Source organism: Pistacia vera, unplaced genomic scaffold, assembly GCF_008641045.1.
Source record: "Pistacia vera cultivar Batoury unplaced genomic scaffold, PisVer_v2 Contig233, whole genome shotgun sequence".
NCBI classification, from domain to species: Eukaryota; Viridiplantae; Streptophyta; class Magnoliopsida; order Sapindales; family Anacardiaceae; genus Pistacia; species Pistacia vera.
In genome coordinates, this window is record NW_022196039.1 from 1,269,486 (window position 1) to 1,288,332 (window position 18,847).

The 18,847-nt window shown below is 33.3% G+C and overlaps 3 protein-coding genes, 1 long non-coding RNA gene and 2 other non-coding genes across 6 annotated transcripts; 3 read left to right on the top strand and 3 right to left on the bottom strand.

Moving 5' to 3' along the window:
* Nucleotides 1-1,063: 1,063 nt before the first annotated feature.
* LOC116131471 lies at nt 1,064-1,180 on the top strand. Its single transcript, XR_004128255.1, has one exon. It is a non-coding gene; the product is annotated as a U5 spliceosomal RNA (small nuclear RNA).
* A 1,957-nt stretch (nt 1,181-3,137) lies between these two features.
* On the top strand, nt 3,138-3,254 carry LOC116131472. The gene has a single exon (XR_004128256.1). It is a non-coding gene; the product is annotated as a U5 spliceosomal RNA (small nuclear RNA).
* Nucleotides 3,255-4,203: 949 nt separating this feature from the next.
* Nucleotides 4,204-6,137, bottom strand: LOC116131428 (fibrillin-5, chloroplastic). The gene is made up of 7 exons (XM_031417078.1): nt 5,656-6,137; nt 5,459-5,574; nt 5,259-5,381; nt 4,812-4,910; nt 4,673-4,717; nt 4,504-4,577; nt 4,204-4,417 (listed from the first exon to the last, which is right to left on the bottom strand). Exons 1-7 carry the CDS (start codon nt 5,909-5,911, stop codon nt 4,330-4,332), a joined length of 801 nt encoding a protein of 266 aa, XP_031272938.1. The 5' UTR covers nt 5,912-6,137; the 3' UTR covers nt 4,204-4,329.
* A 1,381-nt stretch (nt 6,138-7,518) lies between these two features.
* Nucleotides 7,519-8,091, bottom strand: LOC116131434. Its single transcript, XR_004128249.1, has 2 exons — nt 7,727-8,091; nt 7,519-7,623 (listed from the first exon to the last, which is right to left on the bottom strand). It is a non-coding gene; the product is annotated as an uncharacterized LOC116131434 (long non-coding RNA).
* Nucleotides 8,092-9,079: 988 nt separating this feature from the next.
* LOC116131432 (protein BOLA2) lies at nt 9,080-11,229 on the bottom strand. Its single transcript, XM_031417084.1, has 3 exons — nt 11,092-11,229; nt 9,607-9,629; nt 9,080-9,503 (listed from the first exon to the last, which is right to left on the bottom strand). Exons 1-3 carry the CDS (start codon nt 11,152-11,154, stop codon nt 9,308-9,310), a joined length of 282 nt encoding a protein of 93 aa, XP_031272944.1. The 5' UTR covers nt 11,155-11,229; the 3' UTR covers nt 9,080-9,307.
* A 3,936-nt stretch (nt 11,230-15,165) lies between these two features.
* Nucleotides 15,166-17,693, top strand: LOC116131412 (trihelix transcription factor GT-2-like). The gene is made up of 2 exons (XM_031417056.1): nt 15,166-15,610; nt 16,089-17,693. The coding sequence occupies exons 1-2, from the start codon at nt 15,384-15,386 to the stop codon at nt 17,284-17,286; spliced, it is 1,425 nt and encodes a 474-aa protein (XP_031272916.1). The 5' UTR covers nt 15,166-15,383; the 3' UTR covers nt 17,287-17,693.
* Nucleotides 17,694-18,847: the final 1,154 nt, after the last annotated feature.

Consider the following 18,847-nt stretch of genomic DNA (forward strand, 5'->3'; position numbering starts at 1 on the left):
GCTTGGCAGGGATCCTCTTACATAGTGAATAACCAAATTTCAATTGAAAATGAAATCTTTAGGATAAATCATTGCAATTTAGTAGGAATCAATGAAAGGAAACCAATTCTAATCCTACATTTTCCAAATGAGAGAGATCAATATAATATCTCTATAGTTATTTTAAAATATATAGTCACAATTTCAAATTACATATCATTGAGTATACAAGAAAGAGCGAAATAAGTCTAAAAGTATACCCGCATTAACTCACACCTATTAGATTATAATTTAATTCAATTGGAAATGTCTCAAAAAAAAAAAAAAAAAAAAAAAAGTATACATATATTTTGTATTAGTGCTTTTACCATAAATGATATGGTCATAGTTATTATACATATAATACGTATTCGTATCAATATCTCCCAAAATATACACTTGCATTAGCTCCATCTTTTAAGCAAGTGGGAAAAAATGAAAATATGCAGATAATATTGGTTTAATTATATAAAGAATTTATACATATAATATCATCGTAAATATACATAAATACAGAGCTATATTGTATATAAAAATTGAATATGTAAACTTTTGTATATAAACTAACGTGATTTAACTCTTATGTTGTCTTATTATTCATCTATATTTATTTGAGTGTTTATTGAATTAACTTTTATTTGTAGTCATCCATTTATCTTGTTTCACGCTTTTATGGATAAATTTGTAAAATCATATCTTCGCAAATATTAATGAATTTGATTGCTTTACCATAAATGCCTTGGGCTTAATTAAATTATCCACTAAGAACAAACTCTCACTCTTAATTTTTGCTTCTTTCAAGCCAGAGAAAGAATGAAAAGTTTTTCAGCTTCCGCCATTTGTTTACTTGTTAATTTAAACACGGGCCTTGTTTAGCCCACTAATTTGTCAAACGAGTGACCCAAATGTGGCAAAAGAAATGGGCTAAGAAATAAGCAAAGACTAGAATAGACTCGAAGACTTTGTCCCACATCCGAAGAAGAAGGTAATGTAGCAGTGACCTCCTACTTATATAAAGAAATGTTTGACATTGTAGAAATTACGGAGCCGTGCGGTGAGCACATAGCGAACTATTCTTTCGCCTTTTACTAAAGAATACCGTGTGCTCGCCGCTGACAGCGGCATACGCCTATTTTTGGAGGAGCATTTCTTAGTAAATGCCCCTTAACAATATTAGTTATAATTTTGTCATCACACTGTAAGCCACTGTATTATTACGCTAGGTAAAAGACATCAATTCGAATTAACAATGCTAATTCTATAATAAAATTAGTTGAATACTGGCTACTACTAATTTTAACAGAATGCTTAGAACTTCTTCAACTACCAAGTCGAAGCTGTTAGTTATTTGGATTGATAAAAGGATTCACTCCTTCAGAGATTTTTCAGAAAGCATCGCACAGGATTCTAATTTTTGTATATAGGTTTATGATTTTTCTTAAGGGTTTTTAGTAATTTCACGTGCCTATTAATTCGCTAAAAACATGATACGGATTTGAAGCTTATATCATATTTCTATCCAGGTTCTCTTATTAGATATAAAAACATAGCTTATTAATCACCGTAAATTCTTGAGTTGAACCTCAAAAACCTCAAAAAAAAAAAAAAAAAAAAAAAAAGAGCTAAAATAATCATTTAATTATTTCTTGTAGAATTTTTTGTTTGATTCAATTGAATATTGATAACNTCTAGGTTACTCTCACCTTCAGAAGGGATATCGATGTTATTGTCCTAGTCTTAATAGATATCTGGTGTCACCTGATGTTACTTTCTTAGAAAACACCCTTTTTTTTCCTACTTCGTCTACCTATACACGTCAGGGGGAGGACAATGACTTATTAATCTATACTGCCACATCCTTACCGGCTACTCCCACACCTGAGGCTTCCCCACCTACTGTTCCTCCTCCAGCACCACCACATGTCCGTCCACTACCTCCATTTCGCATTGTTTATTCTCGTCGACAGGAACCTCATGTACCAGTCCCTTCGTCGTTAGACCCAGTCTCCAGTGATCCCGATACCTATGTTCCTCGTCAAGAAGACACTCAGACTTCATGTCCTACCCAAGACTATTCGTCGTTGGATCCAACCTTGCGTGATCTTGATCTTCCTATTGCTCTTCGGAAAGGTAAACGTCAGTGTACTTATCCTATCTCTTCATTTGTTTCTTATGATCACCTATCATCTTTTTCTTGTTCTTTTGTGGCATCACTAGACTCTGTTTCCCTTCCTGCAACTGTTCATGAAGCCTTATCTTATCCTAGTTGACGTGATGCTATGATAGAAGAGATGAATGCTTTAGATGTTAATGCATGGTACATGGAACTTGGTTGACTTACCTACTGGAAAGAAGCCTATTGGATGTAAATGGGTGTTTACTGTTAAAGTAAATCCTGATGGGTCAGTGGCTAGGCTTAAAGCTCGTCTTATAGCTAAAGGCTATGCTCAAACTTATGGAGTGGATTATTCTGACACTTTTTTCCCTGTGGCTAAATTGACTTCTATTCGCTTGTTTATCTCCATGGCGGCTACTCATTCTTGGCCATTACATCAGTTGGACATCAAAAATGCCTTTTTACATGGTGACCTTCAGGAAGAAGTCTATATGGAGCAATCACCTGGATTTGTTGCTCAGGGGGAGTATGGGAAAGTTTGTCATCTTCGCAAATCGTTGTATGGTTTGAAACAGAGTTCACGTGCTTGGTTTGGAAAGTTCAGTAAGGTAGTTGCAAAGTTCGGAATGACAAAGAGCAAGTCTGATCACTCAGTCTTTTACAAACAATCGGCAGTTGGCANCTCCAATCCTTTTTTAATATGAACTTTTTTTTTTAGCTCTTAAAAATCTTGCATCATATATCTATTTTTTTATTCACATTTTGATTTTTGATTAATATTTTTCCTAATAAAAAATTAAAACAAAATCATCAATGATTAAAATTTTAAAAAAGGATATGTTGTTTAAGATGTAGTAAGATATGGGTAATAATTACTCTTAAATATGGGCGTTGCACAAAATGGTTGGTGAAAGGAGTTTTGTCCCACATCAGGAAGAACAGGAACAGCGTAAAGGCCTTCTACTTACATAAACAAGCGCTTGCAAATGATTTAAGGTCACGGAGCCGTGCGGTGAACACAAAGCGAACTATTCTTTCGCCTTTTACTAAAGAATACCGTGTGTTCGCCGCAGATAGCGGCATACGCCTATTTTTGGAGGAGCATTTCTGTGGAAATGCCCCCTACCAATTTTAGTCCAAAGAATTTTACTGGTGTTCGCATTTTTAATTAATTTAGGAGTGTAAAAGAATGGCTTATAGAATGAATGTTTGATTAGTTTATCAGTTAATTGTGTACATAATCAGAACATATTTAATCAGGGTGTATCTGAACGCTGCATTTTGCATCTCTCAAATGTCTATATACTCAGCGGATTAGAGTTTTTTCTTTTTTCCAAAAAAAAAAAGGGTGGAAAGAAGAGGTTTGAGAGAATTACAGTGGAAAGGTGAGGCGGGGGATGTCATCTTAAACCTGTGAGGTGTCACCGGGAAAAACAAGGAAGGGAAGTAATGGATACTAACCAGTATTGTAATCACTAGAAGGGTACACAAATAGGGTATTGTAATCACTCGGTGGGTACATAATTAAGGTGCCACACAGGTATACTTTAATCGCTATACTTACGGCATGGTTTACTTTAATCGCCATAGTTAAGGCGTATTGTAATTGTCTATCTAAACATGTATATAATTAGGGTATAAAACGATCGTTTATCTGAATAAAGTATATACTTATGATATACTGTGATTGAACAAGTGTCACATGTCTATCTTATATGTTTACTACACATGTATGCAATTGAACTTATGCACATCTATCTAGCACAATATTAAATTATGGTAATGTATACTATGAATCAATATACCTGTTGATCCGTAATTGAATAGGTGCACATGTAAACACTTTTGACTCTTACTTAAAAGGTTTGATTTATGATTCGAAAACAGTTTTGAGATTTCTAGTTTCTAAATCTCCAGAAGAGCAAAATGACTTGAAGTAATCAGAAACTAAACAATTAGAACTTCTCCAAAAGGATCTGCCTGCAGAAATGGAGCTGTATAAATACATATTGACTGCAAAATTTGCCAAATGCAGGCCTTCAGAAATTGTTCATTTAACATCAAAGTATGAAGCAATCCGATGCTCTGTCATATGCACCGTAAAAAAATTTCTGTTTTCATCACCGGAAAAAATTTCCAACTGAAAAAAAAAATATATTGTGAAATTTACTGAGAAATTTGTGGTAACAAACTGATCATTTTGTTATGCTTTCTTCTGATCTCTCTAATATGAAGATATTGCCTTTGTCATCTCTCCCTATCCTCATCGTATCATCAACATATCTATGGCCGCTAAATCAAGGACTTGAACAAGTACATTCTGCCTTCAACTTCATAATAATGAAAAGAAAAGCGATGGTAAAGGATACGTGATCTCTAGCCAACCATCCGGATTGAAGATGCCAAGCAGAATATCATAGTTTTTCCGGAACATGTTCATCAACTATCGTTTTCCAAACAAGAATAACATTGAACATATTCTAAGTTAGAACATCCAATAAACAGAGTTGCAACTCACAGAATCTAAGTTTCGCGTACCTGATCAGGAGTAATCATTGAGTTGTCATAATTTATGTCAACTCTCTGCAGAATTCAAATAAAACAAAGTTAAATTCATTGAAGTTTCATCAATAAGAAAGGCATAATTAAAGTGAGACATAGTTTATAGAGCTTTAACTGATTTTGATGCAATCTTGAAGGAAGCTTCAATAGTCAGCTGTCCATTCAACAAATTTAGTCCCCTCACATTGAACTTGATCACATTAACTGCTTTACCCTCCATTCTCGCATCACCAAATATCGAAATTGAGTTAAATGATTCTATCAACGAAGCACTCCACAAACATAACAAGAATACCCCTTATATCAATTTAAGTAACACCCTGATTCATTGTCAAGATATTGTTGATTTTATCTCTTACTCACCTTAAATAGTGGGGTCTAGAACGCATCACTCCTTATTCTTTTTCGAATCAAGAGAAACACATTCTGAACCCCACTATTTGAGGTCGGTAGAGACAAAAATCTAATAACATTTTGACCGTGGGCGGGGTGTTACAACTTAACTAAGAAATTAGCACAAATCTCTTGCTAAATTGGTTCTATAAAGAGAGAAGTGGCATACCTTAGCAATATCAATGGTCTGCAAAAAATCTCCCAAAGTGATGAAATCTCTCAAGCCAAGTTTTGTTCTTTTAGAACCCAATATAGTAATTGTGCTATAAATAAGTTTCCAACATCCACTAACCTATAAATTTTAGAAAAAAACTATAACTTCAAAGTCAAAACCCCATAAAAAATCACTTAGAAATCAAAGCTTTTTACCTTTTCTAGATTCACAGTAGGATCTGGAGTTGGATTCTGAGACTCCAGCAGCTTCACAAGCCTCTCAATCTCTGATTTTTTCCCAGATGGCACTCCAAAAATTCCTCTATTGATTCCTTTAACAAATGCAATGAAACTTTAAGTTCAACAGTCACTAAAAGTATATAAACCAAGAGGTAAATAATTGATAAACAGACCTTGAACTTGTTGAAAAAGGTCAGCTTTGAGGTGGGCAAGAGTCAATCTTTGTGGAGTCTCCTTGTCATCTTCAGCTAAGCCAGAGGTTTGTTTTGCAACTTTAGTACTGAATATGGATCTAAGGGCTGTGTTTTTAGGCCATGGATGTGTGGCTGAGATGAATCTGTGAGCTTTTATGAAGCTTGTGAGTCTGTGGAGTGGTGGCACTGCCGCCTGGTGAGCTGGAAGTGGTGGTTGAAGAAGTTTAGTAGCCATGAAAGCTGAAGGTCATGGCCTGCAAGTTAAGAAGAAGCCTCAGGATTCTGGGGCTTTTAGTTGTGTCTTTGTTTAATAAAAGGCTTGAGTTTTCAGTTAACTTGTCTCTGTCGGTATGTTTTTTGGTTGGAATAGTTATTTTTTTCTTAATTTTTCAGCTTTTTTGAATTTTTTTATTAAAGAATAAAATTGTCTTTAAATTTTTATCAATATAAACAGGAGTTTAGATTTGGAACAAATATGGAAATCTTGCATCTCTAAATAATTGAACACAGAGTCGAGGATAAATCTGAATATATGTACATGTGGTTGAGAGTTTCCATGTCTTTTAAGAGAGAGAGTTCATGTGCACCTTATCACATATAAACGTCATATTCCAACCACAAATATATTATACTAGTAATATCCAATATCAATAAATAAATATTTAAAAGTTATGTTTCACTAAATATAATGAGTGATGCTATGGGTACTAATGGATGGGTACTAATCTGTGTACTAACTAAAGCATAGTATCCGTACTATGCATATAATGTCCGTACTATGTTTTAGTTAGTACACAGATTAGTACCCATCCGTTAGTACCCAAAGTATTATTCAAATATAATTATAAAATAAAGTCATGAAAGGTAGCACAGTTACTCCTGTGACCAAACAGAGAAGAGACTGTATGCAACTGGATATACATATTCAGCAAGCATTATCCGTGGCCTGACTTTTTGATTTCGGTTGAAGCAATCATTTATTTTCAAATGCTATATATGAATGTAGAAAGTTGTCAGCAACCCAAGACATGAGCAAAAATTCCTGCTTTTGCCCTAACTGTTTGCCTTTATTTGGTGTCAAAGTGCAGGATCAAAACAGTCAATAGCTAAATTCACCTTTTAACTTTTAAGCTACTTGTTTACTATTAGAAGGAACTTGCAATAAAACCCAGATGGTATAGATACTAAAACTTTAAGCTTATTAAGAGTTACAATCATATCAAGATAAAAGCTGTAACTGTTGCAAACTTATTTCTTTAAACCATCAATTTTGTCCCCACAGTTCAATATAACTTGGATCCCTAATCTCCGCCACGATAAGATGCTAACCCTCTTGCACAACAGTTCAGACCTGTGATCTATAAATTAACATGAGTCACAACATTCTTCAAAGCTCAGCTGTGATTTGGTAAGAGAAGATTCCAGATCCTACTCTTTTTGTCTGATAAGAGCACTTAACTATATTGACAACTGAAACAGTTTGAAATTATAGGTAGTGTAGAAAGCTGACTAAATGAGGAAAATAATTACTAACCAACTTTCTTTGTCAAAAGAAAAATGGTTGATGATTTGAGCAAACAGCAACTCATCCAAATATAAAACTTTCTCTAAACATGAGAACAATATTAGCTATATTTAGTAAACAGTAATTTTACCCAAATTTAATGTTCAAATTTATTCCCAAAAGGCTATTTATGATAGTAGTTACATCAGGCTTGTACCAATGTCTTGAACTATTGGAGAACATCTGTTTAAGCAGCAGAATTAGATTTCTCAGCCTCCTGTTGTTGCTTCCACTGTTCTGGGGTCAAAGCTTTCTTTATAGACAGAGCATGGATTTGCTTCATCTCCTCTTCCAGGGTTGAATTCACAAGCCGGTGCCTCTCCAGCAGCCTCTTCCCTTCAAATTGTGCTGATACAATCTCAACTACAAAACTTGCGCCACATCTGACCAACATACAAATATTATTCAAGAGTTGTAACAGGGGAAGAAAAGCCTAAAAACAGTGCAGGAACTCAGAATAAAGTTATTTTGCAGTAAGAAACTCACCCTCCAGATGTGTCAATCACTTCCTGAAAAAACAAAAGTTTAAGAATTAGTTTTACTTTTTAGGAAAAAAGGTTGTCTCGGTTTATGCTTGGATGGATTACAAGAAAAAGAAACATTTAATAAACAATGAACGGCATTCTGTCAACAAATAAACCTGAGCCTCTAACTAACAGTTTGGTCTCAACACAAGAAATGCTCAATTTGAACATGCTGGATTATTTAATCAAGCCATGCCCTGACCGGCTAGCCTGACATGAAGCCCACAACTAGACAAGCTGAGCCAGGCACAAATTCACAATTGTCCCTAGCGACCATCCAAATGCAGCCAAACATAATCAGATTATTACAGTTTTCTCCAGGAAATTAACAAGTTATGATGATGCAGAGTAAGAAGACTTAGGATACAAGACAGCATTCAAGACACTGCTAGTTCAAATGTAAACCAAGATTCTAATATTACTTGTTATGCACTTAGAAATCAGTAACTGCTGCTCAATAATTCTACAAATACATCTGAGAAATTTATAACTGTGGTCATCGTAACAATGTCACATAACAAGCTAAAAAGACAAAAGCTTTCACATCAATGTATTTTCAGCCAGTTGTCAACAACGTAATGACAAGAACAATTCAGAAAGATGATACTTCCCATACAAATGTTAGAAACAAGATGTTTCAATAAGACCCACCAAAACATTCCCAATTCAGAAGATTGAGAACAAGCAAAGCCTATGAATGACCATTGTCAAAATGATTAAAAATTGGTAACAAGTTTTAAACTTAAATAAAGACATGGGAAAATTAGATTATAGCACAAAATGCACTGAGACTATCTCACTTAGAAAGATAAATACCACGGTGAGTCACATTTAAAATATCTCACCACAATGATAAACTACATTGACCCCATTAAGATTCCATGCAATCAAGCAGAATCTACTTTTCCCAAACTGCATCAAAAACCTCCTTCAAGATTCTATAGTCCCTAAACTTCAAAAATTCCGTAAACAACCTCGACAAGAAACTAATACAACCTTGTCTGCATTTTAGCCAAACCTAAAGGCATATCAATGAGATTTCTCTTCCAANAAGCATCAATTTTGTCCCCACAGTTCAATATAACTTGGACCCCTAATCTCCGCCACGATAAGATGCTAACCCTCTTGCACAACAGTTCAGACCTGTGATCTATAAATTAACATGAGTCACAACATTCTTCAAAGCTCAGCTGTAATTTGGTAAGAGAAGATTCCAGATACTACTCTTTTTGTCTGATAAGAGCACTTAACTATATTGACAACTGAAACAGTTCGAAATTATAGGTAGTGTAGAAAGCTGACTAAATGAGGAAAATAATTACTAACCAACTTTCTTTGTCAAAAGAAAAATGGTTGATGATTTGGGCAAACAGAAACTCATCCAAATATAAAACTTTCTCCAAACATGAGAACAATATTAGCTATATTTAGTAAACAGTAATTTTACCCAAATTTAATGTTCAAATTTATTCCCAAAAGGCTATTTATGATAGTAGTTACATCAGGCTTGTACCAATGTCTTGAACTATTGGAGAACATCTGTTTAAGCAGCAGAATTAGATTTCTCAGCCTCCTGTTGTTGCTTCCACTGTTCTGGGGTCAAAGCTTTCTTTATAGACAGAGCATGGATTTGCTTCATCTCCTCTTCCAGGGTTGAATTCACAAGCCGGTGCCTCTCCAGCAGCCTCTTCCCTTCAAATTGTGCTGATACAATCTCAACTACAAAACTTGCGCCACATCTGACCAACATACAAATATTATTCAAGAGTTGTAACAGGGGAAGAAAAGCCTAAAAACAGTGCAGGAACTCAGAATAAAGTTATTTTGCAGTAAGAAACTCACCCTCCAGATGTGTCAATCACTTCCTGAAAAAACAAAAGTTTAAGAATTAGTTTTACTTTTTAGGAAAAAAGGTTGTCTCGGTTTATGCTTGGATGGATTACAAGAAAAAGAAACATTTAATAAACAATGAACGGCATTCTGTCAACAAATAAACCTGAGCCTCTAACTAACAGTTTGGTCTCAACACAAGAAATGCTCAATTTGAACATGCTGGATTATTTAATCAAGCCATGCCCTGACCGGCTAGCCTGACATGAAGCCCACAACTAGACAAGCTGAGCCAGGCACAAATTCACAATTGTCCCTAGCGACTATCCAAATGCAGCCAAACATAATCAGATTATTACAGTTATCTCCAGGAAATGAACAAGTTATGATGATGCAGAGTAAGAAGACTTAGGATACAAGACAGCATTCAAGACACAGCTAGTTCAAATGTAAACCAAGATTCTAATATTACTTGTTATGCACTTAGAAATCAGTAACAGCTGCTCAATAATTCTACAAATACATCTAAGAAATTTATAACTGTGGTCATCGTAACAATGTCACATAACAAGCTAAAAAGACAAAAGCTTTCACATCAATGTATTTTCAGCCAGTTGTCAACAACGTAATGACAAGAACAATTCAGAAAGATGATACTTCCCATACAAATGTTAGAAACAAGATGTTTCAATAAGACCCACCAAAACATTCCCAATTCAGAAGATTGAGAACAAGCAAAGCCTATGAATGACCATTGTCAAAATGATTAAAAATTGGTAACAAGTTTTAAACTTAAATAAAGACATGGGAAAATTAGATTATAGCACAAAATGCACTGAGACTATCTCACTTAGAAAGATAAATACCACGGTGAGTCACATTTAAAATATCTCACCACAATGATAAACTACATTGACCCCATTAAGATTCCATGCAATCAAGCAGAATCTACTTTTCCCAAACTGCATCAAAAACCTCCTTCAAGATTCTTTAGTCCCTAAACTTCAAAAATTCCGTAAACAACCTCGACAAGAAACTAAAGTATACAAACTTGTCCGCATTTTAGCCAAACCTAAAGGCATATCAATGAGATTTCTCTTCCAATTACAATTGAGCTTTCACAATTTCTACTCCAAAAAGCTAGCAGATTGATGCATAACCATAACATCACACAATCTTGAGACACCCGCGAAGAAACAGTTAAACATCCAACGCTTTAACCATTAATATTTGCACTTAGCAATTGATTTACATAAACCTTATTTTCACTTACCCCAAAATTCTAAACTGAAATAACCCAAAAAACTCAAACCCAGTAAAAAGACATAGCCAAAATTCATAAGGCAACTAATAATCCACTGAAATAATTAATGGTTACTGCATCAACACAAACCATCATAAACATATAAAAAATGAACTCGAAAATTATCAATCAAAACAAACTAAAAAAAGAAAATAAAAAAGAACCCAGTTCCTAAAATCGTGAAGAGAGCTTACAAGATGAGAAGGGTTGAGTTTAGAAGTCAAAGTAGATTCAACTTGCTCTTTTGTCACCCCCATCTCTCTGTTTTACTTTGAATAGGTTTCTAGCGCCGCTATATAAATATACAGAGCACGTAATTATTAATTATTTAAAAAAAAATTTGAAGATTCGATTTGGGTGGATATCATGCAAGGCCCATTTAGTCCTGCAAAAGCCCATTAAAAATGTCCACATTGTTTGTTTTTATTGCACCAAAAAAAGAAAAGATAAGAAAGAATCATCATCTTTCGGCAAAATAAAGTTATATATCTCAAGTTTTACATCATATGTGGTGATAGGAATTATACTTATTGATCAACAATTTCAACCCTTGTATGATCAGAGACGTGAAAGCAAAGTTAGACTCAATTTGAACTACTAGAAAACCTTTTTTACATCAACGCATTCATGACCGTTCACAAACAGAATAATTGTATTGAGATTACCTTTTCCAAATGCATTTTAATGTACTGACGCTACATCGGTTTATTATCATTGGAGATAATGTTTCTCGACGTAATACTTCTATTAGTGTTCACTATGCTAACACATTGACATTGAGGACGTGGAATTTATGGATAAACTGAGTCCTGCCGCAGTGTGCGTTGAGAGATTGCACCACTTTCTCCCACGCCACAATAGCTGGGAGATTGCAAGGATGATGGCAGTGCAATTGAATAGTTTGAAATACAAGTATTTTACCATATGAAAAATTTCTTGATATTGTATTCATTAACCAAAAAGGATTACTTCTCTATTGTTTGATTTGAGATCCAATTTTTTTTTTTTCAAAAATTTCATATATAAAATAAATTTCAATTGTATATTAAAATTTAAATCCAAAACTTGCTTGATAGTATTAGAGAAAATAGAAACAAAAAAATGAGGAAACTTATTTTCATAGTTAAAAAGTCATAGAAAGTAGAAATATTTTTTTCACACTTTTTTTTTTTAATTGTTTCAATTTTTTGTACAATGACTCACTAGAAATAGAGAAAAATGTAATGAAAAATGTTTGAATTGTGATATAATTATGAATAACTACTTCATATAAAAGGTGATTATTAAATAAAAGAATAGATTAAAATTTATAACACAAACATGTCAACTACCAAATAATTTGGCACGAAGTGAAGATCATTATTAAAGTTTAATTAATTAATTAAAATGCAATCATAAGCACTGAAGAGGTGTAAGTGGCTGATATTAAAATTGCTTGAGATTTGAGCAAATTCTGTTCACTTTTTACATTTCTTTGCCATGATGTTGCATCACTCTCTTTTCTTTATCATTTCAAGTTCAAATTATATGAATATGCTTAATTATATATAAAACTTTCAATTTATTTTATTGTTCATAATATAAGTATTTCAAACAATAGTTATTGTGTTTTGACAACAATTAATTTAAAGAGAATTTTAGATTTGTCATGATGGTCCTGTTAGAAAATCATATATATATATATATATTGAAATTAAATCCAAGTTATAATCGTTAATTAATTTATATGAAATAATTTGCATATGAAGGATTACTCTTATGAATTTTAACAATTGTGTAAGTTTAATCCATTTGAGTCAATTGTGCCCCTTAAAATGGGGTTGATCTTTCCTTTGGAAAACAAACACAAGTCAATGGAGCTTACAAGACGACTTACCCTTACCATCATAGATCCTTGGATACCTTAGAATCCAATGTATTAGAAAATTTAAGATGGAAACTTTCAATAAGAGAGAGAATTGACAATAATAAATGAGATTTAAAGCACCTAACTCAAAAGGTACTAGAGAATTGAACCATTGTAGAGTTTTGTGGTCATAAATAAAAGATTTCAGTATTATTTACATGAACACTGATTTTATTAGAGTTTGTGGTAAAAAAAAAAAAAAAAAAAATTAAAATTAGTGCTAATCTAATGGATTACCATATTATCAAGATTTAGATAAGGATGTTATTGGTATATACCAAAATAACAAATGCTCTTAACAGTCATATGCATAAATTCATTCTTCTTGTATCTACAAAAGTTTGCACACCTTGAAAGTGAAATTCTCTAATTATTTGCTATATAAATTCTACACTTCTACAAAGACATTCTTTATTCATAATTTCACGGTAGAGGATTTTTTTTTTTTTTTTTAAATTTCAGAAATTTCAATAAATTTTGTTATTTAATCATATAGCTGAGAGGGGAAATGCTACTAACTATTTTTAAAACTATAAAGAGTTAACATGAAGTAGTTAAACTTGAAGGGGTTGAAATGAGAATTACCTAGGAATTTTATCTTCTAAACAATACAGTCGTTACTTGTTAGCATCAAGCAGAACAGTACAAATATGACTTGTAATTCACTAAAGCTTTTTTATAGGAATCCTAAACCTTCTACCATAAATTTCAAGATATGTTGAACCAAATTAGCTGGCAAAATACCCCATCAAATTGAGTGGTCACAATCGCTTGGGTCTAGTTTATCTTCGTGGGAGGCTTTAGACCACAATTTCATCACCATCTTGGTTGAAAAACTTGACTTTGGCTTTGATTTTTATTCTCTCAATAATTGATTGTATGGTTAATGTGAATATAAATAAATAAAATTTTCCCAAATGAAAGTCACATTTACGTATACCAATTATACACCTTTAACTTTGTCTCTTAGCAATCAATTTTTTTATGATTTGAGTCTACCCATTCACACTCTTTTACTTTCTTCGTACAAAAGTAAGTCACCTTGCATTATTACTATTTAATTTTCTTAACTTCTAAATGAGATTAACTAATAACCTAGATGGGTTAGACTTCAAACTTTTTGACATTATTTCACTATAATCTATTTACTATAATTTAACCTTTATTGCACGAGTGTAATCAAATATCATTCGTTTTTTACCAAATCAGAATATATTTTTTTAGTTTCATGTAACTTTTATTCTCTAGCAACACGTGATATGACACATAAATTTAAGTTTATATAACATAACCCACTTCTGTTTGGACCTAGACGTTATTATGATTAACGAGAATTTGATTTTCAACTTTAAGTCAACAACTTTTATTCAAAACTCGTTACTGTTGAACTGGGTAAACTGACTGCTTATATATATAGATTTAAACTCTACTTCCCTAGAGAAATGAGATAGTGACACAAAAATTTAAGTTGATTTATCATAATCCTCTTTCATTTGGGTCTAGATACAACAATTGTTATTTTATTCCAATCTTGTGGATTATGATTAATGTGATAAATATGGGTGGATAAACCTATAATCCCTATGACATGGAACCTTATCTAGAAAAGTGACCTAAGTAAGGCAAGTGTTGATTTTCTCAATTTGTATGAATGTTAAAAGCATAAAGTTTTACAAAAGTAATTAAAAGAATGTTAAAGAAAAAACAAATTCTCAAAAGGGGTTGCAGATTTTCAGAAATGAATTCAGTCAAAGTTAATGGGAAAACAAAAACACTTCAAAAGGCAAAGGTGGCTTAGTGGTCCTACTTTTTAACCAATTTTGGTTGTCAAGACAAAACCATCTTTGCTTCTTTACAACTGTTAATTGATACTTATTACCCCTTCAATCCCTTTTCTTTAATCTTCAATATATATATATATATATATATATATATTTATAATCCTTCCCAATTATCGGACAAATCAAATATCAACTTTTAATCTCTAGTTTAACGAAAAATAACTGTTAATTGTTGATCTTTGATTTGTACTCTTTAGTAATTAATATTGTTTTGTTAAAAAAAACCTAATGAAAAGGGGGTTTATTAATGAGAGAAAAAAATTAAAATAAGTTACTAAAAAGGCAAGAAAATGTGAATTGTTTCAATTTCAAAGGCTTAACTAGTTACAAAGCGTGCTCAAGGCTACAAATTTTGACTCAAAAAACCAAACCGAAACTTGGGTCAAAACAATAAATGTCAAAAGAAGAAGATAAACATTTGACCAATGAGGAGGTGCCAGGTCACTGGTGTTAGCTGGATTGAGCCCCACTTGACCACTACTCACACTCTTTATGTCGTTTAAGAAACCCTAATTCACCTCTGTGTGTTTACATTTGTTACCTACTTAACCCATTTTAAAAATGGCTACTTGTAGTAGAAATTTTCACAAATCAAACCAAAACAAGAAAACCCATTTGCATAAACCATAAATGAAAAACCCCAACTGAAAAAAAAAAAAATTTTACCCAGCTCCTCAAAGCCTTAGAATTCACCAAATTTTCTCAGCTGTAAAAATTTCATTTTTTTTCTGGGAAAATCATGGAAGCTTCAGCTTTACCGGAAAAACCAGAGCTTTCTGCCGGAAACCGGCAGAATGGAGGTGAACAAGATGAGGAGGGAGTGAAAGGTGAAGAGGGTGACCGGAACCTTGGCGGTAACCGGTGGCCAAAAGAAGAGACTTTGGCTTTGTTGAAGATAAGGTCTGAGATGGATACTGTGTTTAAAGACTCTGGTCTCAAGGCTCCTCTATGGGAAGAGGTTTCAAGGTTAGTTTTAAAATTAAGTTTTGTGTTCAAAAGTTGAAGCCTTTCTTGAGAAAATTTGGTAGAAAGTTAAAAGACGCTGTGTTGGTTTGTTCTTTTCATTTTGGCATTCTTTGTTTGTTTGTTTCCCTAGAAAATAAATTGAAGAAGTTTAGATTTTGGATTATTGGTTTATATTTTTATGAAATTCAATGTATTTTAGCTCTATTTTATGTGTTTATAGCTTATGCTTATGGTGTGAAGTTGCATATAATTTCTATTATAGAGCTCTTCTTTTTTTACTGTGATGGTGGTTTACGAGGTTTAATTATTGTGCTTCAACTTTTTGGTTACTTGAATCCTTTTAGGTTAGATTGAATTTTTTATTCAAATTAGAGAACTAAAGTGTAATGTATTTGTTTATGGAAGTGTTATTGTCAGGATATTCTTTATTAGTAAATTGGTATCCAAATGAAGTGAAAATTATGTGTGATGATGTCAGGAAATTATCGGAACTTGGGTATAGTCGTAGCGCGAAGAAATGCAAAGAGAAGTTTGAAAACATTTATAAATATCATAGAAGAACCAAAGAAGGTCGATCAGGCAAAACTTATCGGTTTTTTGATCAGTTACAAGCTCTAGATACCCATTCTTACCTTCCATCTTCTTCCCCTGAAAGGATTAATTCTTCTATGGTGATGGAAATTGACCCAATAAGTACGGTAAAAAATGTTGCGCCATGTTCTATCCAAAATCCGAGTTTAAATTTTATGGACACCTCTACTTCAACTACCTCAACGACTAGTAAAGAGTCAGCGGGGACACAAAAGAAGAAGAGGAAATTGACAGATTTTTTTGAGAGGTTGATGAGAGAAGTGGTAGAGAAACAGGAGAATTTGCAAAAGAAATTTTTAGACGCAATAGAAAAGTGTGAACAAGATCGGATAGCAAGAGAGGAGGCGTGGAAGATGCAGGAATTGGATAGGATTAAGAGAGAGCGTGAACTTTTGGTTCAAGAAAGATCCATAGCTGCAGCCAAGGATGCGGCAGTACTTGCTTTTTTGCAGAAGTTTTCTGAACAATCGACTCCAGTGCAATTGCCTGAAACCCCAGTTCCTGCTGAGAAACTTGTGGAGAGGCAAGAGTTCAGTAATGGTGGCGAGAGTTTTTTGCATTTGGGTTCATCAAGGTGGCCTAAAGATGAAGTTGAGGCTTTGATAAAGCTAAGGACTAATCTTGATGGGAATTATCAAGAAAATGGACCTAAAGGGCCACTATGGGAGGAGATATCGGCAGCCATGAAAAAGCTTGGTTACAACCGAAGCGCGAAAAGGTGTAAGGAGAAATGGGAGAATATGAACAAGTACTTCAAGAAGGTTAAAGAAAGCAATAAGAAACGGCCTGAGGATGCCAAAACATGTCCTTACTTTCACCAGCTTGACGCCATATATAAAGAGAGGACAGCAAAGAAGGTTATTGATCCTGTTAACCCCATCTATGAGTTGAAGCCCGAAGAACTCTTAATGCACATGATGGGTTCCCAAGAAGAGCGACAACAACTGGACTTAGCAACAGACAACAACGGTGAAAGTGAAAACGTCGATCACAATCAAGAAGATGGAGATAACGAAGATGAGAACGAGCAGGACGATTATCAAATAGTAGCTACTAATCCATCTTCAGTAGCAATCATGGGGTAAGGGGTAAAAAAAAAAAAAAAAACACAAACAGGGAAGTTCCTTTTAGAACTAAAGTAATTGTTGTGCTCAACTTTAAGATGTGGGTCATGTCCTCTTTACACAAAGCGTGATAGTCAATTTCCATTGGGCTCATTCCATAGCCTACTACTGCATCATAGTTTTTGTGGGTCAAATTTTCCAGCATTTAAACCTTCGATATTCAAACATATGAAGGTATCTGGGAATATGGCTGAGTGTCTAGCTTTATATTGTATTATATGTTCCATCATTTGTTGAATAAATGTTGTGAAAGAGAGATAGTGGGAGAGAAGCTTAGAGAGTAGAATAAGATTAGGTGGTGTAATGTATATTTAATATTTACATTTACATTTATATATAAATCAATGTAACACTGTGCTTTTATTTTAGCTTTTGATAATTCACACCCCCATTCGTGCAGAAGTGGGAGAAATGGTTGGTTGTGATTGTAATTTTGTATCAATGATTGTACACTAAGAATCTGCAGAAATACTAGAAATGAAAGAGAAAGAGTGAACACCTTTTTATAAAGTGGCTATTGTATCAATCACCCGTGCACAAGCGATAAGGAATGATTGCTGGCTAAACTCATCATCATTTCGTTATCTTTCACATTTGCTTTTTCATTTTTCCATTTCATGTTTTCTCCTTTTCTGGTGACTTTCAGCCATTGCCAAACCTTGGTTAAAGGTGGTTGTGGGAAAACTTTCCCATTACTTTTCCTGGAAATTTCACTACTCTTTTATGTTGTGGTACCATGTGAATTGAATTGAACTCTACAGGATTTATGTTAAGGGTTTATTTTATTCCCCCCCGGGTAAGATTGCTTAAGATTAAACGCATTCTTTTTGTAGAAGTATCCTTCTATCAGGGGGTTTTTGATAATTTTATAAGTGGTTGCTTGATATTTGTAAGAAGGTTTGATAGTTACAAGTGTTTTTAATATTTTCTTGACCAAAAGAACTAATATAATTACAGTAAAACAATAGCGTGATCAATGACTATATAATGGACCAATTAATTTTATTATTATAAATAGGTTATAATTTCAAAAATTATTTTTTTATTTTTTATTTTATAATTTATTTTTTAGTAGTACAGAATTATGATTTATGATTTCAATTCAACACTTCAATTGTCTACTTTTGAAATGGATAGAAGATTGTGTCTTGAAACCAACAAAGATAAATGTCATTGATGGAACTGTAAATGCAATTGATGTAAAGCCACAGACAATTGTCAATGATTTTAAGCACTGCTAAATTAAGATCACTGATGTTGATGAATTACAAGTTTCAAATGAAGTGGATGAGGAAAATAAAAGAGTCATTATATAATTGAGTGATCAGATTCAACAATTTCACTATACTAATCGAATGGATATTAATGTCTTCCTTGATCATCTAAATGAACAACAAATCGTGTATGTTTTAACTGAAGAAGAAATCATTGCTGTAATTAGAAAAGAAGAGAAAAAAATAATCATGAGAATGATAGTGTGGAAATACAAAAAGTTTCGTGCCATGAAGCTTTAAACATACTT

Coding starts and splice junctions, on each gene's coding strand:
- LOC116131428 (XM_031417078.1), bottom strand. CDS start 5,911: ATGGCTACTAAACTTCTTCAACCACCACTTCCAGCTCACCAGGCGGCA. Junction 5,575..5,655: donor CCTTTTTCAACAAGTTCAAG/GTCTGTTTATCA, acceptor CATTTGTTAAAG/GAATCAATAGAGGAATTTTT. Junction 4,578..4,672: donor CAATGATTACTCCTGATCAG/GTACGCGAAACT, acceptor GGAAAACGATAG/TTGATGAACATGTTCCGGAA.
- LOC116131432 (XM_031417084.1), bottom strand. CDS start 11,154: ATGGGGGTGACAAAAGAGCAAGTTGAATCTACTTTGACTTCTAAACTC. Junction 9,630..11,091: donor AACTCAACCCTTCTCATCTT/GTAAGCTCTCTT, acceptor TTGTTTTTTCAG/GAAGTGATTGACACATCTGG. Junction 9,504..9,606: donor GTGATTGACACATCTGGAGG/GTGAGTTTCTTA, acceptor TATGTTGGTCAG/ATGTGGCGCAAGTTTTGTAG.
- LOC116131412 (XM_031417056.1), top strand. CDS start 15,384: ATGGAAGCTTCAGCTTTACCGGAAAAACCAGAGCTTTCTGCCGGAAAC. Junction 15,611..16,088: donor CTATGGGAAGAGGTTTCAAG/GTTAGTTTTAAA, acceptor TGATGATGTCAG/GAAATTATCGGAACTTGGGT.